Source organism: Oryctolagus cuniculus, chromosome 2 (assembly GCF_964237555.1).
Source record: "Oryctolagus cuniculus chromosome 2, mOryCun1.1, whole genome shotgun sequence".
NCBI classification, from domain to species: domain Eukaryota; kingdom Metazoa; phylum Chordata; class Mammalia; order Lagomorpha; family Leporidae; genus Oryctolagus; species Oryctolagus cuniculus.
This window is the reverse complement of record NC_091433.1, coordinates 4994275-5019135: the sequence shown is the minus strand read 5'-3', so window position 1 is coordinate 5019135 and position 24861 is coordinate 4994275. Positions and strand designations below refer to the sequence as shown.

Sequence of the window (24861 nt, the reverse complement as noted above, 5' to 3'; positions counted from 1 at the left end):
CTGCTAAGCTGCTGCCTCTGCACACATCTAGACGTTTTGAGGATGTTGCAGGCTTCTTTCTTAGACAGGCTGTGCGCCCCCCCCAACCCCCCGGCACCGAGACCGCACTGAGCAGCTCCCGTGAGACAACCCCATCCCAGAAGAGGGAGGTTCCCCTTCACCTAGCACAGGTTTCAGTCCCTGGAGAGCTCTGGTGTATATCACGATTCAGCCCACCCACCTTACGATGGAAAGCCCAAAATGTAGTGTCTTACACAAAATAGAACGTGCATTCACTCTCACTTTCACAACTGATCAAGGCGGGCTGTGTAGGGCTGTTGGGTTCTCCATTGTGTCAGAGCCTAGCTCTGACCATGTCTTGCTCTGCCATCCTTAGAAGGTTGCCTTGTGGTCCAAAGTGGCTGCCATCACATCAGCATTCCAGCCAAGAGGAGAAGGAGTGTCTGTGGCCAGTGCCTGTCCTGTCTCCTGCAGAGCTGGGCCCGTGCGACCCTGTGGAAGCTCAGCAGGGCAGGAGCAGGAAGGCCAGCTCTCCTTGCCAGTTCGTCCCTCTCTGCCTCAGTTTCCCCAGCTGTTAAGTGGCCATCAGTGCTGACCTGGGTGGGTGGGTGGGGTCTCATGAGGATGTTGTAGCCTCTGTGTGTCCAGCACCCCTGGCCTCAGCCGTAGTGCCCTCCCTGGAGCAGACACTGGACCTCGTCCTTCCTGTAACAACACAGTGGATGTTTGCAGTCTGCACCCTGCACACAGATGCTCGCTGAAGCTCCAGATTAATGGAAACGATGGAATTTGATTCTATCAGCCTCTCAGCTCTGTGGTTTCTTTTCATCATTCTTTGGAGTTGCATGGAGAGAAACATCACCGATTTCTGCCTGGGTGGTCCTCGGCACGTCTCCTAACCTCCCTGAAGCCCACCAGAGCCAACGACCCTGGTCCTAAGAGCCAGCACGGGGCCTGGCACGTGGGCGGTCACAGGGTCAGGTGAGCCTGAGGCAGGGGGATCTTCATGATGGCGTCCTTTGTGAAAAGAGGAGCTTGTTCACTCGCTTCTGCAAGCCAGGGAGCGTCCCTCGCCAGGGAGCTGGACCCACTGACCTCTGAGCCTGCAGCTTCCGGGGCTGTGAGAACTGCATGGCTGTGCCCTGAGCCCCCCAAGTCTCACTCAGTCTGTCCCCAAGGGCCAAAACCGAATGTTGGGAGTAGGGTCGGAGCCCCCGCCAGGATTAGAAAATCCCTGCTCCTCCTGGCAGTGAAGTGGCTTCCCCGGGGTCCCCATCACACCCTACCTTGGCCTGCTCTGACTTCAGCTCAGCTGTTAGCAAATGGGTCCTCCCTCCAGGGCACTGGGGGTCTCTCCAAACCCTGGCTGTTTGTCCTCTGTGGCCATGTGTCGCCCAGTCCACGTGTGTGTTGGGGGGGCAGGAACTGGGGGGTACGTGCCCCTGACTCCCACCCCTGGTGGACAATCCTGGGGGACAGTGCACCGGGAGCGCTCAGCAGCCCAGGGGCGCCGCCCACCCCACCCACAGAAGGCTCCGAGGCGATGGCTCCATGTGACGTGCCGCATGGCTCGTCCCGCCCTCCCACCCGCAGATGCCCCATACCCAGTCCTTGTCTGGTGCTGTACTTTTAGGGCTGCAGCACCTGCACCTGCTCACCTGCAGAAGGGATGCCCTGACTGCGTGAGCCCCAGGGACTCACGGAGCCTACAGAGAACAGACTCTGGCCCGTGTCAGCCAAGACTTGGTAAAGACTGGCTTCATCATGGCCATGGCTCAGAAGTGCACCTGCCAGCCCAGGGAGCTTCAGGCAGAAGAAGGCAACAAAGTTGGTTGACCCAAACACGTGGCATGGGGCCTGTGCCCCAGCACCGCGAGTGTAGCCAGGAAATTGTCCCTTCCCTAGTGTTAGTCATTGTTCTGGCCAGTTAATCAGAAGGTGTCTTCTTACATCGTAGCAAGAGTAATTTAGCCGAAGTCTGCATTTGGAATATTTTAAATCAGGAATATTTTATACTGTTGGCAAGGGTTTGTTTTTTTTTTCTTTTTATCGTTTTTAATATGCAGATATGAGAGTTTTACTGGTGACCTGTGTATGCGATTTTGGGTACCAAACCCCATGGCTATAGAAACATTTCCAAAGCCTCTTTTTATAGAAGTTTCTGGCTACTGTGCCGGTGCCGCGGCTCACTAGGCTAATCCTCCGCCTTGTGGCGCCAGCACACCGGGTTCTAGTCCCGGCCGGGGCCCCGGATTCTGTCCCGGTTGCCCCTCTTCCAGGCCAGCTCTCTGCTATGGCCTGGGAGTGCAGTGGAGGATGGCCCAAGTGCTTGGGCCCTGCACCCGCATGGGAGACCAGGAAAAGCACCTGGCTCCTGCCATCGGATCAGCGCGATGCGCCGGCCGCAGCACACCGGCCATGTCGGCCATTGGAGGGTGAACCAACGGCAAAAGGAAGCACCTTTCTCTCTGTCTCTCTCTCTCTCACTGTCCACTCTGCCTGTCAAAAAAAAAAAAAAAAGATGCTACTGTAAGCTTGAAGAGGCGGGTGCATTGTGTCTTCAGTCTGAACGTCTCTGGGAGGCAGCGTGCTCTCCGTGGAGGCTGGGGCTAGCACCAAGTGAGCCACCCATAAGCCACCCAGTGCATTTGTCAGGATGGGCTCAATGAAAACCAAACTCCAGTCCCAAAAGCACCAACCAGCGAATGGCACAAGTGAACCACAGTGTGGCACTCCACACGGAAGGCAGAGAAAGACCCAGAGCCCCTGCCCCAGCTCCTCGGCGTGGCACAGTCCCACCGCCTCCCCAAGGCTCTGTCCTCAGTGAGCTGTTAGAGAACCAGCAACAGGACCGCCAGCATCTGCTCCCCACCCCCTCTCCCAAGGGCCCACGTTGGAGCCTGCTGCTGAGGGCTGCAAGACGTGCAAACTGACTCAAAAGCCCAGTGACCTCCTTCCACCACATCCTAGTAGTGGCTGCACATCAGTGCTTTGACGCCACCTCCCATCTGTAGAGGAGGCCGTGAGACATGGGCAGCTGCTGCCAGCCGCGCGCCAGGCCCTCCTGAAAGAGAGGAGAAGCCCAGCTGGCTCCGTGTTGGAAAAGCTCCAGGAGGGTGTCGGGGAGCAGATGAGGCTGTAACAAAACGTCACAGAAGGGGGCTCAGACGACAGGTTTGTTGGCTCTCGGTTCTCAGCCCACGAGGTCACCAGGGCAGAGGTGGGGAAACCCTGCTTCGAAGGAGGTTCCGGGCTTGCCGGCTGCGCCAGTTCAGCTCTGATCAACAATCACTGACGTGGCTCCTGATCCCTGCGGGGCTCTACATGTGTTCCGGGCCAGTGATGAGAAGTCCAGTGACAGTGCTGGGGGAGAGGGCTCAAAGGGCAGGCCGGGGGGTGGGGGTGGGAGGGAGAGTGTCCCAGCCCAGGGAGCTGCGTGGCCGGGTGCACAGGGCCCAGAAAGCAAGATGGGGGTATGAGACGAGTGGAAACCAGCTGGCTTTTGTGAACGCATGAACAGCAGGAAGGTGAAGTTGATGCTTCAAGGCGAAAGTCAAGTGTTTAGGGGAAGTACAGATGTTTGTTCCAGGAAATTTCCCTGCGGGCTGAGCAGTGAACTTGGCAGAGAGCTTCCTGGAAGGCAAGGTGAAGAAGGAAAAAATAGACAAGGAACTTCTTATTTTGTAATGAAAGCTATGTGTGTCAGAGAAGAGAGGAAAATATTCTCCCAAAGCCTTAGAATTGTGTTAGCACAGGGATTTGCTTTTGGAACTTTGAGGAAATGTCAGCAATATGAGTTCATGGGAAAACACAGTTAATTAGAGAAGTTTATTGTGGTGCAAACATTTTGGAAATCTGCGCAGCTTCTTCCTGGTACACGTTTGTCATGAACGGGAAGGAGTCCTCGTACATGGTTTAGTTCATGACTCAGAAACATACTCGATTGGGTGCTTTTCTAATGAATGCTGGGGGAAGCATGGCTCAGGAAAGACTTTGGGAAGCCGTTTTCAGCGCAAGGTGGAAAAACACCCAGAAGCCCACCTGGAGAATCTGGAGTGAGCTTCACAGTGGTTTTGGGGTGTGTGTGAGAGAGATCAGGAGAGTGATTTTGCATGACCCGTGGCTTGAGTGCTGCTCCAAGGCCACCACCCTCGGTGACTGGGAGGGACCGTGCACGGGAGCCACCGTGGAAGCCGCCAGGGGAGCCGCCTCTCCCCGCAGGGCAGACTAGCAGACTAGACTATGAGCACACATCCCAGAAGCACCCCCTCAATCCCATGATGATGCCCTCGGGGGCTCATCGGCCAGCCCACCTGCCAGTGTCCAAAGGGCTGGTAAAATCCCAGAGGCTCTGTGAAACCAGAGTGTGCAGTCTGCTGGGGTAGGATGCATGTGGTCAGGGTGAGGGAATCAGGGAGGCCGCTCCTGGAGACAGTTTCCTCCCCTGGTGTCCATATTCCACGGGGCTGCGTGGACACAGGCTTGAGGATCATGCGACTCATGCTCCTGGAAGTGATGTGGTCAGCTCTGGAGTCTGCAGCCAGGTGGCCGTGAGCCCCGGCTCTGGACACACCCCCCACCCGCAGTGAGAGCGAGCATGTGGGCACAGGCAGCCAGGAGGCGCTCAAAGACTTTCATCCTTGGCTGGCTGGGAGGCTCTGAGCCAGGGCACAGCGGGAGCAACCTCATGTGGTTCCTCCCGCGGCCGTGGGAGCAGGCGTCATCACCGGATATGAACCAGGGCATTCCCACCCCACAGTGGGGACGGATTTGAACCCTGGGCAGTTCTGCCTTGCCAAGCGGCAATGCAGAGATGCAGGTTCCCTCCCAGCCAGCTGGGTGACCCCAGGCAAAGCCCTGCCTCTCTCTGCCTGTGGACTCTGGGGTTCCCAAGGCCCCCGCAGCCCTGTCCCTGACAAGGGTGTTTCTGGGTGGTGGGTCCATCCCCGTGAGGATATCCTGACCCCCTACTGAGAGCCCTGCTTTGTCTACTTGTAGCCTTCCAGACGCTCCTGGGCCGAGAAGACGTCTCACAGGAGGTGGAGGAGGCCCTGGCCGAGAGCCGCGTGCACAGGAACACCCGCCTGGTGTCCGTCCTGGAGTTGCTCAGGTGTCCCTTTGCCCGCTGGCAGGTGGTCACTGTGGTCATCACCATGGCCTGCTACCAGCTCTGTGGCCTCAATGCGGTAAGCACCGGGCCCTGCCGGGCATCCTGCACCTACAGGGAGACCCCCAGTGGCTAGGGGGCAGCTGGGGCTGGATGGTTAAGGGCTTGAACCCTGGATGCCCACGTTCAAATCCCAGCCCTGCCAACCACCATGGATGCTGTGCCATTGAGCAACCACGGAGCCACCTGGCCCTGGGCTTCCCCACCTGGAGGATGGGATAACATGGTGTTGAAAGAGGGACTCCACGGGGAAGGGCCAGTTCAGCAGCCGGCACAGAACTGCCCCATGCCAAATGCTGCCTGTCGCTCTAAGTACTGACCCCCAGGGATACCTGCAAGTCACACTCCCCCAGCAAATGCATAATGGGGAGGTTCTAAGGGAGAGATACTGGGATGATTTGATGGAAGTGCCCTCCCCCAAGCTGGCTCGGGGCCGAGGCTGGGGCTGGAGCTGCATGGACAGGGGAGTCTGAGGAGGCACAGAGGTCCCCACCCCAGGGTGGACTCGGCCAGCTCTTCTCACCTGGAATTCAGAGTGAGGGAGGCAGAGTCTGGGTTGTTATTGTTATCCTGTCTTCTGCAGAATGGAACAGGCTGCCTGGGGGTCGGGGAGGGGCTCCCTGAGTGGGGGGTGCAGGCAGGCTGGCTGCCCGCTAGGCAGGGGTGCATGCAGGGGGGTCCGGCTCTGAGCCTGAAGCTCCCTCTGAGAGTAACTCCCGGCCAGCAGTGGAGAAAGTTGCAAGCACAACCTGCAGCCTCCTGATTGTGTTTTTGGAGGCAGTGGGATGAAGGTCCAGCCTGCTGCTTCCCTGCCCTTGCCTTCTCGGTCAGGTCAGAGGGTCAGCAGCTCCACCTGAATGTGCAGAGCAACCCCAGGCAAGTCCCACCATCTCCTCCCTGCTGTCAAGGTCATAGCATTTGGCCCCAAGGTCATCCCTCTCATCCTGAGACTGCAGAGAGGGAGAATGCTGGTGCACGGGACTCTCACCAGCACGCCTGGGATGGGTATCTCCTGGGGCATTGAGACGGAGACCGCGGTGTTTCTAAGCGGAATTGCCCACCAGAACGCGATCTTTGCATTGGCACAGGCTATGGAACTCTGGAAACCCCACGATGCTGTGTCTGCAAGCTCCCTGCACGTGCGCCCAATGGGAGAGACCCTCATTTCCGCTCCCAGCACCGGCTTCCGCTGTCTTGCCTTCCCCAGGAGGAGTCCCTTCTCTCTTGAGGTCGGGATGAAGGCTTCCAACCCGGCTTGCTGTCCCCGACACCCAGCAGGGAGCTCTGGGCCAGGAGTCAGTGGCCCCCGTTTCCCAGCTCAGAGCGACCACCAACCTGCAGTGAGAGACCTGGCCCCACTGCGTCCCCCTTGCTTGGCTCAGTCTGCTCAGCTGTGGTGATGCTCTAGCCCGCAGGTATTTGGCACAGCGTGGCCAGGAGCTGTCCCCAGGGCAGCCCTGTGAGCTAGCTGCCACTGGTAGGCACAGAGATGTTGGAACACTTTTGCAAGGTCACACATCTGGAGCGGTAGAAAGGAGACCTGAGGACTACAGCTTCAGTCTGTTTAAACACAAAGGGACACAAGCTGGTTAGTGGCAAATGCCAGCCTTGCATTTGCCATGCCTGTGCTTCAGGCTAAGTTCTCCCTTGCACACGCAGCCTTTTAATCCAAACCCATGACCTCATGTGACCCGGAAACTCCCGGTGCCTTTAAAGCCTGCTTTGTCCCCCAAGCCTTACTGGGCATTCTTTCAGAGGACGTGGTTTCAACTTTGAGACATTTGTAAAGGCAGCCGGGCACCTCCCGCCCCAGACAGCCCTGCCATGTGCAGGCGCCATCATCATTTTGTAGAGGAAGTAGCCGTGGCTTACAAGTCAGGCATGCTGCAGGTCCCTACAGTGGCACCTGCCCCGACAGCCGCCCGCTCCTGGGGTCAGGTGCACTGCCCTGGACAGCCCGCCCCAGGACCGGCCAGTCTGTCTCAAGTCCGGTCTAAGCTGGTGCCTCCCAGCTCATCACATCTTGGAGCCGTCAGCAGTGATAACTGGAAATGTCTCCAGGTACCTCCCGCTGTCGAGAACCTTGGTGTGCAGCCAACAGGAACACATTACTCCATGCACTGATGCCGCAGAGTGGATGGATGGCTTTCACATACTTCAGAAATCAAGTGAGCGTTGGACTTAACAACATGGAGTTGTCCCGAAATTCCTCATTGCTGTTGGATTCCCACCCCACCACAGGGCTGTGTCTCAGAGTGGCTTTCAAATTCCCATCTCTAAAATTAGACCTGCCAGGGAAAATTGCTTGTGCCGGGCAGCTGCTGTCCTCCGGAGCCATTCGTGCCCTGCGAGGAAGCCAGCCTCTGACAGGAGCGGCGGTCTCCTGCCCGTGTGCGGGAGATCCGGGCTGCTGAGCCCAGCCTCTTATCTGGGGTGGCCGCTGCCGCTCGCCCACCTCCAAGGCATCCCCCCCTTGCCCTGACCTGAGTCAGCACTTGGTCTCTGTCCCTGTGTGACCTGAAATCTGGGGAAGAAAGGGAGTAGGAGGTGAGAACAGGGGCTCGGAGGGACACTGCCTCTACCAAGTCTTTGGGTTGGAAATCGGACCGATCCCAGCTGTCGAGCCCGGGCCCAAGAGTCTTGGGTTTCTGGAACCTTCCTGAATCTCTGGAAGACCCAGAGCTAGGGTGGTTCTTTGTGCTGCCCTGGTGGCCCGTCCTTCCTTCTTACACACAGGAAGCTCCTCCTGCTAACTTCCCGGGTCAGCTTCCTCTCCTGTAGCGTGGGATGGTAACACTCAGCTTGCACAGCTGCTGGGAGGATTGTGTGAAATGGCGCTTGGAAAGCACTTGGCTTGGATTCCTGCCCCCACCCCCAGCCCTGCAGGGACCACCGGGACTCTTCCTAGCTCTGTTTCCTTCTCTCGCAAGGCCACATGTTTTCAAAATTTGCTGCCTGCAATGTGTAGCTCTTGGTGGGGACCCGAGGGCCTGTTCAGGCAGCTGTGAGTGAGCCCCCTGCCCCCACTAGGTGCTCAGGGCGCGTGCTGCTGCCTGGGTCTGCACCCTCAGTGGGACGCGCAAGCCCCCTGTAACTCAGTGCCTGGCACAATGCCAGACACCCTCCCCTCTGGCTCAGTGACTGAGTGGGACAGAGGGAAGGCAGGGGATGAGAAAACCTGAGATGTGTTTACAGCAAAATGCATAGCTCCAGCCTTTCCTGGCGGGGAGCCACTGGAGAGTCCCCCTGACGTGTCATCGGGAGCCCAGGTGTTTTTGCAAAAGAACCTCTGAATCGTAATTACAGAAGCTTTTATCAATAGCTTTTGTTTTGCGAAGGTTCATCTGCAACTACTCTCCCACACAAACTAGAATTTTTTAAATATCTAGTTATTTATTTGACAGAATGAAAGAGAGGGAGGGAGGAAGGGAGGGGGAGAGAGAAGGAGAGAGAGAGAGAGGGGAGGGGGAGGGGAGAGGGGAGAAGGGAGAGGGAGAGGGAGAAATCTTCCATCTGCTGGTTCACTCCCTAAATGGCCGCAATGACCAGGGCTGGGCCAGGCTGAAGCCAGGGGCCAGGAATTCCATGCAGGTCTCCTGCATGGGTGACAGGGGCCCAAGCACATGGGTCATCTTCCGCTGCTTTCCCAGGCAGGTTGGCAGAGAGCTGGATCGTGAGTGGAGCAGCCGGGAGTCGCCGGGACTCTGATGGGGGACGCCCGTGTCACAGTGATGGCTTAATCTGCCCTTTATTTATGAACTCCAGCCCTTTATTTACTTTTTTTACATTATAAGAATTAGAAACATTCTCACCACTACCACCGAGACCACCCTACTGAAGGGATTTGCTATGTCCCAGCGGGGACTGTGGAAGCTAAAAAGAAGCCTGGGTCCTCACATCCTCCAGCTTCCCAGCGCTGTCACCCTGGGTTCACCCCGTGAGTCCCGGTGTCTCAGTGTCAGAGCTGGCAGGAGAACAGGCCAGGGAGCTGGTGACCGTGAGCAAGGGCTGGGTGGGTGCGAAGGTCTGTTTTTGCTGGTAGGCTAAGGAACAAGACTGGGCGATCCAGCACTCAGGACTTTGGTGAACGCTGTTTTCTGGCACTCTTAAAAACCAAGTTTTCCTTTGCTTCTTCCTGGGTTTTCACAATGAAAAAGAGTAGGAGACAGAGGCAGGAGCCCCTTTACACACCGCACGTGAGCCATCCAGGTACAGCGCACAGTTGAAATCTCACCTCCCTCAACAGCTGCAGAGCAGGGCAGGGCAGGGCAGACCTGTGTGTAGGTTCTCGCCTTCAACGAGACTGCCGGGAGCTAGACCCACCCGTGCAGCTCCCAGCCTCCCGTCTGTCCCACCAGAACCCTCAGAGGACTTTTGGCTTTGAGTCGTCCTGAGCTTGGAGCTCTGCCACCCTGAGCCTGGCCAGCCCTAGAGAGGGCCTTGGCGCCACGTGGGTGCTGTTTCCCCGAGTGTGAGGCGTGCAGCCAGCACCACAGACAGAGGCCAGCAGAGCCAGCTCGCTCCTCCAAACCGAGGGGCGAAGACAACACCTGCCTGGGGCCTCCGGCAGCGTCCAGCAGGACACAGAGCCCCTTCTCTTTGAGGCAGCCCACTGCGATGGCTGGGCCCCCTTTCCCCCTCACACCACCTGTGCAGGGAAGGCAGGGCCGTCTCGTCCACACACGGTGAAGGCAGTGGAAAGGTGTGGGATGACGCGTTCGGATCCTGGCTCTGCCACTCATGGCCCAGTGGTCCTCACCTGGCTAAACCTCAGTTTTCTCATGTGTTACATGGAGGCAGGGGATGGACCAAACTGGGTTGTGATGAGGACGTGGATAGTCGTGCAGGTGATACGTTTAGGGGAGGGGAGAACAGGTGTGGGAATCCGGTGATCAAACTGTGAGCTGCGGGTCTTTCTCTGCCCCCGGCTTCCAGGTGCTGACCCAGCCCCAGCCCCAGCCGGAGCAGGTCCCCTGCAGGCAGGTTTCTCCCTGTGTGCAGACAGCAAGCAGGTAGCATGCAGGAGGCGGGCACACAAAGCTCCAAGGGGGACTTGCTGTGTGGAGTGAGAGTGAGACCGGCTGGTGGGGTGTGATGTCCAGGCCTCCCGCAGGGCACAGGAAAGGCCCAGCCCACTTCTGCCATGTTGCCAGTTACTGACTTTTTATATTTTCTTTGTTTCTTTCTGTTTCTCCCTCATCTTTGTGCTTTGGCAACCTTCTGTCACCTTAAGTCTTGATTCTCTTTCTCTGGCAGTGAATGTTGTGTTCTTGTCTATATTCATGATGGCTGTTGTGATTATAACTTCATTCTTTTTTAAAAAGATTTGTTTATTATTCGAAAGGCAGAGTTAGAGAGGGACAGAGAGAGAGAGAGGTCTTCCATCCGCTGGTTCACTCCCCAGGTAGCCACAATGGATGGAGCTGCGCCAATCTGAAACCAGAAGCCAGGAGCTTCTTCCAGGTCTCCCACATGGATGCAGGGGCCCAAGGACTTGGGCCATTTTCCACTGCTTTCCCAGGCCACAGCAGAGAGCTGGGTTGGAAGTGGAGCAGCTGGGACTAGAACTGGCGCCCATATGGGACACTGGCGCTGCAGGCGGTGGCTTTATTCCCTACACCACAGCACTGAGCCCTGTTATGCTTTTATTTCCAATGTAGGACTTCCTTAATCATTCTCATAGTGCCAGTCTGGTGGTGGTGAATTCCCTCAGATTTTGCTTGTCTGGAAAAAGACTTTATTCTTTTTTTTGCAAAGATTTATTTATTTATTTAAAAGGCAGAAATACAGAGAGAGAGAAAGAGAGAGAGAGAGGTCTTCCATCTGCTGGTTCACTCCCCAAATGGCTGCAACAGCCAGAACTGGGCCTATCTGAAGCCAGGAGCCAGGAGCTTCTTCCAGGTCTCCCATGTGGGTGCAGGATCCTGAGCACTTGGGCCATCTTCTACTGCTTTCCCAGGTGCATTAGCAGGGAGCTGGATTGGAAGTGGAGCAGCCGGGGCTGGAACTGGCACCCAGATGGGATGCTGGCGTTGCAGGTGGAGGCTTAACCTTATACACCTGTGTACCAGGCCCGAAACTTTATTTTGTGCTCTCTCCTCAAGGATAGCTTTTCTGGGCATTCTTGGTTGTCAGTTTCTTCTTTCAAGACCTGCAACATCATCCTGGGTGTGTACCAGTCTGATTGGTTTTCTGTTATGTGTATCTGGATGCTTTTGTCCCGCTTTCTGTAGTAGCGTCTCTCTGTCTGGCTTCTGAGAGTTTGACTGGAGGTGGGAGGTGGTCTTTTTGGACTGAATCTGGTCGTGGTCCCTTGGGCTTCCTAGATCCAGATGTTTCGTGTCTCTCATGACCTGGGAAGTTTCTGGCTATCATTACATAGCCTAGGTTTTCAAAGCCTTCTTCCTTTCTTCTCCTTCAGATATTCCAGTAATGTTAATATCTGTTCACTTATGGTGTCCCATGTGTCTCATAGCTGTCTTCATTATTTTTAATTTTCTTTATTTTCATCTGACTGGGCATTTCGGCTGGGTCTATTCGTTGTTGAAGCTCTTGACTGCAGTTTTTATTTCAGCGATTGCAGTTCTCATCTCCAGAATTTCTGTTTGCTTTTTTACAAATTTCAATGTCTTGGGGCCAGTGTTGTGGCGCAGCAGATTAACACCCTGGCCTGAAGCGCTGGTATCCCATATGGGCGCCAGTTCTAGTCCCAGCTGCTCCACTTCTGATCCAGCTCTCTGCTATGGCCTGGGATAGCAGTAGAAGATGGCCCAAGTCCTTGGGCCCCTGCACCTGCGTGGGAGACCCAGAAGAAGCTTCTGGCTCCTGGCTTCAGATTGGCGCAGCTCCGGTCATTGCGGCCATCTGGGGAGTGAACCAGCAGATGGAAGACCTCTCTCTCTCTGTCTCTACCTCTCTCTGTAACTCTGACTTTCAAATAAATAAATCTTTAAAAAAAAATTCCAATCTCTCTGTTGACTTTATCATTCCTGTCTTGCATTGTTTTCCCCATTTCTTTGAATTGCCTGTTTGTATCATCTGACGTCTCACTGAGGTTCCTTCGGGGCTCTTCTGCAGGATGTCACAGATCCCCTTCAACTCGGGCTCTGTTTCTGGAGCACTGTTGTTTTCTTCTGGGAGTGCCACGCATACTTGCCTCTTTGTGTTTCTTGTGTCTATGTTGGTGTCTGAACCACTGGCGTAATCACTGCTTCTTTATGGAGTAGCTTTCTTTAGAAAAGACTTCTCATTGACACGGATGTGTGTTGTCAGTTGGGTAGCTGCTCTGGCTTTGGTTCCAGATGGAAGCACACGTTTAGCCTCCCTGGGATTGCTTCAGCTGTAGTCAGCAGCGGTGTCTGTGGTACTGCGATGCTATGCATGGTAGCAGTTTATAGAGTGTGACTTTTCAGTGGACACAGGGTTCAAAGGTGCATGTCCTCCAGCCCCAGAGTTAAGTGCCAGCCACTGTGGAGTGCGCAGTGGCAGTGGCCATGGTCTAGGTGCTGCAGGACACAGAAGGGACCATGCCCAAGTGCACAGGTGATGCCAGGGCTTGTGACACGTTTCGCCATGGCCTTGGAGCTGTGGGATGTGGATGGGACCCTCTCCAGGTTTTTGATGCACAAGTGTAGGTGACACCAGGACTTGTAGCACCAACAGCTGCAGTCCCAGCGCTGGGGGATGTGACGGGGCCCTCACCCAAGCCCCACTGAGTGAGTGTTTTATTCCAATCATTATGCATTGGTGTTCACGGAGCTAGACCTGTGGAATTCAGGTCTCATGGGGGTAATGTGGGTGACTCTGGGGAATTTAGTACTGAGGGTCATAGTCCCAGCACTGCAGGATGGTGAGAATCTTGCCCAGATCCCACAGGACAAACACAGATTATGCTGGGTTTTGGCACTGGCTGCTGTAGGGTTTGAGCTGTGGGACTTGGAACCTTCCTTTGGCTCAATGGGACAAGTGGGGATAACTCCAGGGATTGAAGCACTACCAGCCACTGTCCCAGAGCTGCCACCTGCAGGAGGGGCCACCCCAGGTCCCAAGGGCAAGCAAGGGTGATGCCAGGGCTTGTGCTCTGGCCACCAAGAGCCCTGAGCCACGAGACCTGGAGGAGAAGAAGTCAGACCCAAGCCCTCTCCCTGACCTCTCCTCCTTTCCGCTTCAGATCTGGTTCTACACGAACAGCATCTTTGGGGCAGCTGGGATCCCTGCAGAGAAGATCCCGTACGTCACCCTGAGCACGGGCGGCATCGAGACCCTGGCTGCCATCTTCTCTGTAAGTCCGCTGAGGGCGACTCCCAGGAAGCTGGGGGTCAGACAGCACCGTGGGGAGCCCCAGCACCTCACAGGAACACACTCCTTGTCCCGCAGAGGGGTTTGGCGCCTGCCCCTCTGGAGAAGGTGCCTTTCCACACTTTGCTGCTGCTCCCTCCCTTGCGCCCCGCCCATCACAGAGGCCAGACAAGGAATCCCCAGGGGAAAGGGCCACATCATCCCCAGGACCTCAGAGTCCCTGTGACTCCCTGATCTCTCAGAACCGTGAGCTGTCATCTCTGCATCCCCAAGCACGCATGTGTTTGCAAGGCAAAGAGGAGGAGAAGGGGCCTTCCAGTCGGTCAGAGAGCGGAGCGACTTTGATAGAGACATGTAGAGCTCATCACTCCTGCTCAACATCTGGGGGCAGGGGAGAAGCTGGGAGACTCCCGAGGCAGTCACTGGTGTCCTAGTGATGTAGACAGACATGGAGGATAAAATTGATTAGGTGTGTGAGCTGGAAGACCACGCCTTCACCACGCCAGGTTTCAGAGTGAGACCAGATTGGACGTGGGCTGGGCTGTGTGAGGCTCAGCAGTGCACTCTGCTTCTCTGAGCTTTGCTTTCCCTCTTCCTGCAAGGGCTGTGTCTGCCCTGCCTTGCAGGTGTGTGGTCTGCGCTCACGTGGTGCAGCGGGGTTCTTGTCCAAAGGCATGGAGGTGGGGGGGGGGGTGGTGCCTCCCATCAGAGTGCTGGATCTGATTTGGATGGAGCAGCTCCCTCAGCCACACACCCAGACAGAAGGGATTAATGCTGGTGCACAGCCCAGAGGCTCCCCAGGACACGCTCGACAGAATGCTTGCTCCTGTACCTTGATGGGTCATTCCAACAGGATGCTCTTTAAAAACAAGGCACAAAGCAGAGGGGTGGCCTCTGGGCTCCTTCCTTTTCGCCTCATGGCCTCTTTGCTAGAGGAGACGAGTTCTGTGTTTCACAGTCTGGGGGTTTCACAAAGTCCCCGTCTCGAGTTAGAAACTGCTCCCAGCTCTTATTATTTTTCTCTTTGATCAGTGGAAAAGCCACAGGCAGTCTGGGATGAAAATGATGAGGGGAAGTGCAGGGTTTCGTTTTCTGTTAAAGACTCTCACTAGAAAAAAAATCACCTGCTCATTAGGATAAATTTGTAAAATGCAGGAAAATAGGAACAAAGGAGAAATGGCCCGCAGCCACCCTCTCCCAGGGAACTTGGCACACCCGCTCCTGTCTGTGTTCCGGGGTAGACGTGGGTTTGGAGCTCACACAGTGGTGGTCCTACCCTGTGTATCACACAGTCATGTCAGAATGTTTTTCCCATTTGTTGTCTGAATGATAAGCCAAAACAGAGAAACACTGACAGACAGCAAGAGTGCTCCCACACTCTGGTTTATTTTCCCAAATGCCAGGGAGCCAAGAACTCAGTCCACTTCTCCCACAGGGGTAGCAGGGACCCACCTTGTGCCATCACCTGCTGCCTTCCGGGGTGCACCGGAAGCTGGGATTTGGAGGAGAGCAGAGCCGGGACTGCGATCCAAGCCCTCCAAATGGGGTGTGAGCACCCAGCCAGTGTCGTAAGCACTGCTCCAGCACCTGCCCCTGAAAAATTTTTACTGACGCATGCCTCATACGGGCACTGCAAAAAATTTGTGGGAAAAAAAAGTGGAATTAAATGATAAGTTTATTTCCATGAACAAAAACCTTGGAAATTCAGGCAATGTCTTCTGCATGTGTTCCATGAACATTTCAGAAGTCGCTCGCACGTATGAAATGTGTGTAGCTCACCACCTACTCGCAAACACTGATACTGAAAACTGTCAGTGACCAAAAATTAGGGGCCTGGAGGTTTCCTTAGCCCCTGTCTGGGGCGTGGGGCTTGGGAGTCTCTCTGCTCAGAACCTGGGTGACAGAGCTGTAGGCCTGGACCCTGATCCTAGCTCTGGTCCTTTTGAGCCACATGACACCAAATGAGTCATTCAACAGCTCTGTGACTCGGTTTCCCCAAATGACTGCAACAGCCAGGGCTGGGCCAAGCCAAAGCCAGGAGCCCAGAACTCCATCTGGGTCTCCCACATGGATGACAGGGACCCAAGCACTTGGGCCATCTTCTGCTGCTTTCTCAGGTGCATTGGCAAGGAGCTGGATTGGAAGTGGAGCAGCCAGGACTTGAACCAGCACCCATATCGGATACTGGGGTCGCAGGCAGTGGCTTAACTCACTGTGCCACAGCGCTGATCCCAGTCTCCCCATTTCTGTGAGGACACTGTCCTGCCTCATAGGGCCGGGCTGAGATTAAGCAGAAGAGTGGACGCTGAGAGGTTCAGGCAGAGCCCTGATGTGCACTCAGGGCGTCAGCTCCTCTTGTCTGGCTCAGGCAGCTCCCCAAGCTGCCCTGGTAAACCGGGCTGTGCTGACCCCCAAGCAGAGAGCAGGGTCCCCTGGGACGCTTGCCGAGCATCCAAGACCAGACCAAGTGACTCCTGTGGGGCCACACAGCCGCTTGGGACTGAGCTGGGAGGTGGGCAGCCCCCTGCCCCAGGACCATGAAGAGCACACCCACCTCACTCCTGAAGTGCAGTAGCTGCCCCGTCTGAGCGAGGAGCAAGCCCAGCCGGGGATGTGCTGCCCCCGTCTCGGTCTCCATGGCTCCAGAAACCACTGCTTGCGACCTCTACTCTCTGGCTGGCACATCAGCTTCGTTCAAAGCCAGCAGTACTTGGTGAAGGTTACCTGGGAAGTGCTGGTTCCAGAAGAGGGTAAGTGATGGTGGCTTCCTGGAAGAGGAGGAGGGGACCTCGCCAAACCCAGGACCTGGGGACACGGCCTCTGCTGAGTGCTCCTGCTGCCGCCTTCCGGCGTGGCCCATGGTAGAGCTAGGTCACGTGGCCCATGGCCGGGCAGTGTGGTGCTCTCCGGTAAGCTCTCACCAGCTGCTCCTGACGCCGCCTGTTGAGCCTGTGCTGGGCTTACAGAGGGCTGTTCCCATGATGCCTGCCTGCAGGAGCACAGTCCGATGGAGGAGGCTGTGACCGTGGCTGAACTCTGGCTGTGTCCTAGAGCCCCATGATGCCCTGTGGTGGGGGGAGGGTGATGCTCCATGGGGCCGCCACTTGCTCCTGGCTCATCCATCCACAGACACCCAAGGAGACCTCTATGGTGCTATAGGCCACTGTGACGTTGTGATGGCCTCCAGAGGAAACCAGACGCAGACACAGTTAGCATGTGTTGTACTGAGACGAGCTCTCCTGTCCAGGGCTCTCAGAGGGCCTCCTGGAAGAGGACACTAGGAAGCCAAGAACTACAGGGCCAGCAGGAGTTAGCTCAGCAGAGGAGATGTCCACTGGGCCGTGGGCCGGAAGCTTATGCTGGTTCACTTTAGGTCTGGGCAACTTGGAATTCAAATCCTCGCAGCCAGAGTTTACCACCAGATACCAGCCAAATCAATCTCTGGGTTTATTTGCTCATCTGTGAAGTGGACTTCACCATGCTCACCTGTGGTGTGCAAAACACTGGACATCGCTGAGACGTCCACAGGAGCTGTGGTTGCGTCAGGTTGCGTGGCAGAAAGGGACTTTGCAGGTGTGGGTGTGCCAAGGAGCTTGAGACCAGGAGGTCTGGGTGGGCTCAGGGTCTCCCCAGGGTCTTCATAAGTGAAGGAGGAAGGCAGGAGAGTCAGAGAGGGGAGGTGATGGCAGAAGCAGGAGCAGGGGTGATGCAGTTGCTGGCTTCGAGGATGAGGAAGGAGCCACCGGCCAAGGAAGCTGAGCAAAGCAGGGAACACACCGCGCAGGCTCCAGGGGGAAGCTGCCCTGCTGATCCTCTGATGTGCGCCCGAGATCTGCTTGTCTTCGGAACCAGACTCAGACACGTGAGCACCCTGGTCTGAAAATCTGAAACCTGGAAAGCCCCAACTTCGAAAACTCCGTGGGCAGCCCAAGCAGAGAATCCCACACCTGACATCCACACCTGATGTGTCAGTCAAAACGCAGGGTCAACGTGAGCTGAAGATGGCGCAGAAAACCCCCTTCAGGCTGTGTGCTTCTGATGGACGGGAAACAGGAGTGAATTTCATGATTAGATTCAGGTCCCATCCCCAGAACATCTCATATGCAAAAGCTGGAAAACACGCCAAATCTAAAACATGTCTGGCCCAGGTGTTCCAGATACAGGTGCCTGATCTGTTGTGGACGACACTGTGGTGCTGTCCCAGCGACAGGAAGCTAACAGGATGCTCACTGACACCCCAGAGGATGCAGCGGCTGTGCCTTCGTCCCGGAAGGAGCCAGGTCCCTGGCCCAGCCCCATTTCCATGAGCAGAGTTTCCAGATGCATCTTCTGTACTGCTTTGTCCAAGCCTGGAAGGCAGTTGCCTATCCCAGAGGACTTCTAAGTTCTTGCTGAGATGTTGGCAGTCGATTAAAATGACTCTGGAGCATAGTAACGTTGAGAAGGACCAGGCGTTTTTGTTCATTCGGCCTACAATTAATTTGAACTCCAACTGTCCCTCATCAGTGATCAATAATTGCCGGCTTGCAAGAACACCTGGTTTTCCAAATGGATTTTCTTGACAGCATTGACTTTCTACTGAGTGAGCGTTTTTATAAAGATTTGTTATCTATTTGAAAGCGAGAGAGAGGAGAGGGGAGAGGGGAGAGGGGAGAGAGGCATCAGACTGAAACATCCTGTGTGGCAGGAGCTTCCTGGGGGACCTCTCCATCCCCCCAGTGTGAGAGTCAGGGCACAGCCATGTGGGGACCTGGGTGCTGGCCCGTATCTGCTGCCAGATCTCACCTTGGTGTTCACATTCCTGCTGTAGATTTCCAGCTGTTTCCACCACTGTGCCTGTACTCCTGGGGACACCCTGCTAGGGTTATTTTTCAATGTAAAATCTTTTAAGTGTGTGTGTGTTGGTCAGCCTCTTGTTATTGTAATTAAGTTCCTGAGCAGGCTACCTTATTAAATAAAACAAGAGTGTTGTTTGGGCTCACAATTCAGGAGGTGCAAGGTTGTGGGGGCCCCCTCCGTGGCGGTCTTCTGGCTGGCAGAGTCTGGAGGTGGCACGGGGCATCCCGTGGTGAGAGACAGGGAGCCCACGGTCTCCATGGCTGTGTATTAGCTCCCCCTCCTCAGGAAGTCCCCCGGATTCAGTCATGGGACTCTGCCCTGCTGTGTCGTCACTTCCCAGAGAGCCCATGGCATGGTCGGATTGGGGGTGGTGTATGGCGCAGCACCTGCCTCCCATATCAGAGTGTCTGGGTTCAGGCCCTGGCTCTGCTCCCAATTCCGGCTTCCTGCTAATGCGCACGCTGGGCGGCAGCTGAGTTGGCTCAAGTGCTTGGGTCCTGGCCACCCACGTGGGAGACCTGCACTGAGTTCTGGGCTCCTGTCTTCAGGCTGCTCCAGACCAGGCTGTTGCAAGCACTGGGGGTGTGAATTAGCAGATGGGAGATCTCTCTCTCTCTTTCACTGGCTTTCTGCCTTTCAAATAAAATGAAAATGTGTGAGGATGCTAAGCCCTGTACCCTAAGCCACAGGCTTCATTCTTCCTCTGGCACCCGTACCCTGACTGGTAAGGTATCAGAACCGTGTAAACTGTATCTTTGCTGCAATCCCAGGACCTTTAGCCAATCTTGTGGCTAACAGGGTGAGGCCCAGCCCAAGTTAAACCTGCACTAGAAGTGAAGACTGCCCATAACTGGAATCGGTGGGATTTGTATCTCGGGGGAGTTGGGTCAGAGTAGGCAGTGGCGTGGTGCTGAGATGCCTACAGAAATAACCAGGATGAGTGCTGCCGCAGTCACCCCGCGATCAGTACATTGGGCTGTCACACAGATTAATACGTATTACGTCGTCACACCAAGAGCAACCTATGTTCAACTTACGCTGAGGTTAACGCCCGCTGTGCTGAAATGCACTGATGCCGCCTACTGACTGCAGGGTCTTGAGAGCTGATTTTTTTTAAAGTGTCTCCAAGTGCACCACCCACAATTTCAGTGCTGGAGAGTGTGCCCCAAACACACACCAGCTGAGAGCCATTATCTGACACCGTGAGTTGCCGGGATTTCGGGTGCCCTGGGTGAGGTGCGGATCTGGCTGGTTTTCATCCCCCTGAAGTCTGTGGGGGAAGCAGGAACTGGAAGCCGGTGTAGCTGGAAGCAGCACCTGATCTACAGACGATAAGCTTAGTCCAGCGAGACCCTGAGGAAGCAGCCTGGAAAGAGAGAGGAGGGTGGAAATGCTTGCTCGGGTCGGGAAACTGACCAGGCTGCAGCCTCCCTCCCTCCCTCCCTCCCTCCACTCCAGGGGCACCTGTAGCAGGCGCTCAGAGTGAATGTGGCCCTTCACCTGGTGGTGACATTATTAGTGCAGACGTTGGCTCAGGGTGAACAGCAGGCGCTGAAGGTTACTGGTGCCAGCTGGGCACTGATGGTTCTCCTTGTTATGCTCTCAGGGGACGCCTGAGACTCATCCAGGGAGCGGCCATCCACCCGGTGGCCCACTGCCTCTCCCTCCGCAGGGGACGCCTGGTGGGATGGTATTTATTGATAAGCTTTTTTGTTCTGGATAGGAGTTTGGAAACCACTTTCACTGAGACCTGGTTTTCTCTGAATGAACTGTGCTCATCTTAACGGGGCCGTTCGGTATGTGTGACAGATTTATGTAGCAGATCAGCACAGCTGTAATCAGGATAGCATTTCTGTCACTCCAAAAAAATGTCCTTGTGTCCCTTCCCCCCTGCCCCACTTCCTTTCCCCCAGAACAGCCAGCTCTGTGTGGCCTTGGACAAGTACCGTAGTCACACAGGCCTCTGATCTTGACCTCCCATCACCTCCCCAGGGGTCCCCTTGCCACTGGAGTCCAGCTGCCCTGTCCATGGTGCCCTGGCCCTGGCTGCTGCATCCGAGCTCCGCCGGTGGGACCCGGCTCATCGCATGCTCGCTTGCTCTCGCTCTCTCCACCAGCTGCTGGTTTTTGCTTCCTCCCTGCCTTGCCCTGGGCTGGACTTCCCTCCCGGCTTCTCGCTGTGTGACGCTGTGTCCCTTTGCCCCTTCGGTCCTCGCCATTTTGCTCTGCCACGGGTGAGCCTCGCATCTGCCTTGCAAAGGCGGACCCTCACTCTGTCAGCAAACGCTGGCCCCGTGTCTGCCAGGCATTCGCCAGCTGCTGGGGGACCAAGGATGGAGGCCCCTGGTCTTCAAGTGAGGAGAGCGGGCAGGGGAGCAGGGTATTCAGGAGTCGGACGTCCAGGTGGGACAGTGAGCTCCTACGAGGTGGCGGCTCTGCCCATGTCCAGCTTGGAGATGTTAATGTCTCAAGGAAGACCTCACTGCACCCTGCAAAGCTGGTGCTATCAGTCCCATTCCAGGTGGGGAGCCAGGGGCCTGGAGAAGCTGAGTCACCTGTCCTGGATGCCATGCAGCCTGCGTGGCAGAGCCGGGGCTGGGGCCGGTCCCCGCGCCTCTGGGTGCCCCCTGTGCTCATTGTGTGTCTCTGCCTGCTGTCGCCTCCTCCCAGGAGTCTTGCTGATTGCCCAGTTGAGGAAATCCATGGACTGTGCTGCAGACGCCCTGAGTTCAGTTCCTGGCTCCCTCTCCCTTGCTTGCTGTGTGATGTCTGCTGAGTTACTTCACCTCTCTGGTCCTCAGTGTCCTATCTTTGTAAAGTGGTGGGGGAGGCACCAGGCAGAATCAGATTTCCAGGGGTGTGTGTGTGTGTGTGTGTGTTGTGTGCAGCCTCTTAGCTAACCAGCCACCCACTCTGGGGTGTCCTCTAGCATATTCTGATTCTCTTGTCACAGACAAAGGCCCTGGGGCTTTGGGAAGTGGAACCCAAGGCAAGTTCATGCCCCTGCCAAGTGAGAGATGCTGACACTTGGCCCCAAGCACCATTGTTCCGGGTGTTCAGCCTTGTGAGGAGTTCAATGAAGGGCCCTTGCCCAACCGAGGGTGGACACAGGGGCCAGCCAGATGAGGTCAGCGGCAGTTGGAAGACACTGCTTCAGGGGCTGCATCAAGTAGGTCTCCTGGCATTGCATATCCTAGCATGAAGCTGACCCTCCAGAGAAAGCACAGAACCTTTCTCTATCCCCTCCTGCCCGAGCTGCCCGGGGCGCCTGCCCCCATGAAATCTAGGACATGGAGGTGCAGCAGAATTGCCTTCATGGCCGGCTGGCTTTGCAGGAGGGGACAAGGCTGTGGCGACCACATGCTTCCGGCTCCTCCTTCCAGAGCCCCCAGAGGAGGAGCCCACCCTTCCAAGGAAGATGGGGAGGAAAGGTGGATGCATGGCACACAGCAGGTGCCCGAGAAGGATCGCTTCCCCTGGCCCTCTTTCCCACAATGATGGTTGCTTTTCTGACCATGGCCTTGGAGAGAGTGGCTGGGCTGTCTCAGGGTCAAAGTCACAAAGCCCCTCTTGAGCCGTGACCCCCATTGCTGTTCCTTTTTGCTCATTGCTAGAATAACAAGCGTATTTTCTCTCTCTCACCCTCTCTCGCCCCCTGCACTAGGGCTTGGTCATTGAGCGCCTGGGACGGAGACCCCTGCTCATCGGTGGCTTTGGGCTCATGGCCCTCTTCTTTGGGACCCTCACCATCGCACTGACGTTGCAGGTGAGGGCCAGGCCTGTCACACCCTGCACAAGGTGGGCCCGTGCTGGTTCCGGCTCCGTCACTCTGGGGCCTTTGGTGCATGGGGTTTGTCCCATCCACAAATGGCATTAGAAGTGCGGCTCTCCCAAAGGGGTCTCACTTGGAGCTGAGAGGAGAGGTGGTTTGATGATGGGTTTGCCTCGATTCCCCTAAGATCCTCCCACACCCAGTGCTGAGCCAGCCCGCTGCAGGCAGGGGACCGTCTCCCCCTGCGGACACACCTCATGCAGTGGGTCAGCCCCCGTCACGCCTTGTGGAGTGGCAGGGGACCAAACACATTATGCTTTACACAATGACAACATGTGCAGTGCCTGTAAGAGCTCATCACACCTGCTTCAGACCAAACTGTCCATCAGTGTGGGTTCTGCTTCCCCGTGGGGACCCCTTCCCCCTGCCAGGGCCACACTGAGCCCTGCTCAGCTGTGACCCTGCATCTCCCATGCATGAAGTGAGCAGGTGCAATGGCCAGGCTCTTAGAGAGGTTACTATTCCCCCATGTTCTGGGAAACCAACCCTGAACCGGAGATGGGAAGTGGCCTGTGCAAGGTCACACAGATGGGCAGACAAGGTGCTGGGCGGGGAGCCAGGCCCTCAGGACGCCTGCTCCCTCCTCACCTGCCCACGCCTGTGCTGTTCTCTTGCAGGACCGCGCCCCCTGGGTCCCTTACCTGAGCATTGTGTGTGTCCTGGCCGTCATCGCTTCCTTCTGCAGTGGGCCAGGTAAGGCGCTGTCTTCCTCCCTGCACTGCCAGGGTGCGGTCATTGGGAAAGTCCTGTCCTCTTCTTGGGACTCAGTCTGCAGACTGGCAAGGGTGGCATAGATCGAAGGCCCTGCTGTTCCCAGGGCCCATGTCTGCATCCAGCAGGGGCCGAGCTGGGGCTGAGGAGCCGGGTTCAGGGCAGGCTCTGGCATGGCCCGGTGCCCTCTCCGTGGGGGGATGATTGTGGCTGATTCGGGTTGGATGTCTGCGGTGATGAAAGCAGCAGGAAGCTTCTATCACAACAAGTGGAGCAAGCCTGTCTGATGTTCATGGGCCAGCAGATTCCAGCTTCCAGCACATTTGAGGGGCTGGAAAGTGAGTGTCCCCCTGTGACCTCAGAGTGGTACGGTGCGATGCAGGTTGGGCCATGGGAGGGTAGGGGACGGCATCGGGTGCATCCTGCGGGGAAGATGGGCAGAACAGTGCGGGGGGGGGGGGGGGGGCGGCGAAGGTGCCAGCAGCAAGGCTGCGTGTTAGCAGGAAGAGGAGCCAAGGGCACCCACTGTGGCTGGCTGTGGGTTCTGGGAGTCAATGTGCTTGGTCCCACAAGGTGCCTGCATCACTAGCTCCGGGGGAAGCAGTCACATCAGTGCCTTTGTGATGTCACCCAGTGTGGCCCTGTGCTACCCTGGGGACCAGTTAGCATGGCAACAGGGACATTCCAGAATGCAGCTATATGCTGGCAGAGCGTCAGAGAGGGTGACCTGCTCAGAGAGGCCTTAATCTAAAGCAGGTGCACACACACACACGCGCTCCCCTCATCGTCCTGTTCACTTCTTTTCGCTGGCTGGTCTATTCCCTGCATAGCTGTGTGCCTTTGCTGTAAGGGACAGGCAGCAAATACCCCCACCTTACAGCACGTGCAGTGTGGGTTGCAGCTCGCCGCCTCTGTGTGGTGCTGGGAATGTGAGCGAATGGGAGGTATGGCTGTGTTTCAGTAAAGCTTCATTTACAAAAGCAGGCAGGGGGCTGCTGGGGCCCCCCTCCTCTCTCCCTCCCTCCTTCTCTCTCCATTGAATTTTTTTTAATTAAATATAAATGGCCTCCTAACTTTTAACCGAATCTCCCAACTCCAACAGTTCCAAAACCACTGGCTAGGAAAAGTCATCCTTTAGCAGCCATGTATCAGTCAGTGACCTTCTGGCTGCCTAACAAATACACCTCCAAAAGTCAGAGGAAATTCACTTCCCCCAGGTACCCAACCATGGCTGGTGACCCTGGTAGCTGGGGCAGGGGCTGTGCCAGCCCCGGGTCTCACCATCAGTCACCTCTGATGGGCAGAAGGAGGAAGGAGTGTGGAGAGAGCGGCATAAGAGCCTCGACCCAGGTAACGCCTCTCTCCCACTCCTGCTGTGACGCTGAGACAGGTGAGACGGCCAGGCTGGACACAGGCCTGAGCTTTGCACACCAGTCTCCCCAAGAGTCCAGCACTGCCCGAGGTCTGGAAGGTTCCCAGCAGGACTCATGGATGATTTGATCATGATCAGGGGCCTTAGAAGTATGGGGCAGGCGCTGTCAGAGACAGAGCTCCAAGGTGTGCACAGAGATGGTGCAGAACCCCAGAGTGGTTCGTGAAACCCAGAGGCGGTGGCTTGGGGCTGCCCCGGCCCCATCCTGCTGTTTGCCTGGTGCTTGCCACACTCACTCAGTTTCTGCTCACAGCAGCATCTGGCAGGAACCTGCCTTCACATCTCCCGGATGTGGATACGCAGCTGGACGTTACATACTTGGTCCTACTCTCAGAACAGTCTCGTACATTGGGATGAACCACGGCCATCTTCCAGACAGGAATCTGAAGCCAGAGACGAGATGAGACATGAAGCAGCTGGTGGAGGGTGGCGTCGGGATTTGAACCCAGGTCCTTAAGACCATGCTCGGATTCACATCACTGCAGCACTCTGAGCTCGCCACAGCACATTCACACCTCTCCATGTTACTCTGTTTTCTGGGCAGCCTGTGAAGATGAAGAGGTGACTCCATTCATGCCTCGG

At 56.2% G+C, this 24861-nt stretch overlaps 1 protein-coding gene and 1 long non-coding RNA gene across 8 annotated transcripts in view; one reads left to right on the top strand and one right to left on the bottom strand.

The window, feature by feature from the left end:
• Window positions 1–24861, top strand: part of SLC2A9 (solute carrier family 2 member 9) — a 144816-nt gene that overhangs the window by 83510 nt on the left and 36445 nt on the right. For all 6 annotated transcript variants that reach the window (XM_051829851.2, XM_051829847.2, XM_051829865.2 and 3 more), the window contains 4 exons: window positions 4999–5186; window positions 13338–13448; window positions 21969–22070; window positions 22754–22829. In XM_051829851.2, the coding sequence (XP_051685811.2) occupies window positions 4999–5186; window positions 13338–13448; window positions 21969–22070; window positions 22754–22829 (477 nt within the window). The remainder of the gene's footprint in view (window positions 1–4998; window positions 5187–13337; window positions 13449–21968; window positions 22071–22753; window positions 22830–24861) is intronic.
• On the bottom strand, window positions 14156–23451 carry LOC138848769 (uncharacterized). 2 transcript variants are annotated; one of them, XR_011386832.1, is made up of 3 exons: window positions 22778–23451; window positions 19342–19670; window positions 14156–18933 (listed from the first exon to the last, which is right to left on the bottom strand). It is a non-coding gene; the product is annotated as an uncharacterized lncRNA (long non-coding RNA). The 2 variants fall into 2 exon arrangements; XR_011386831.1 differs by having other exon boundaries at window positions 14156–18074.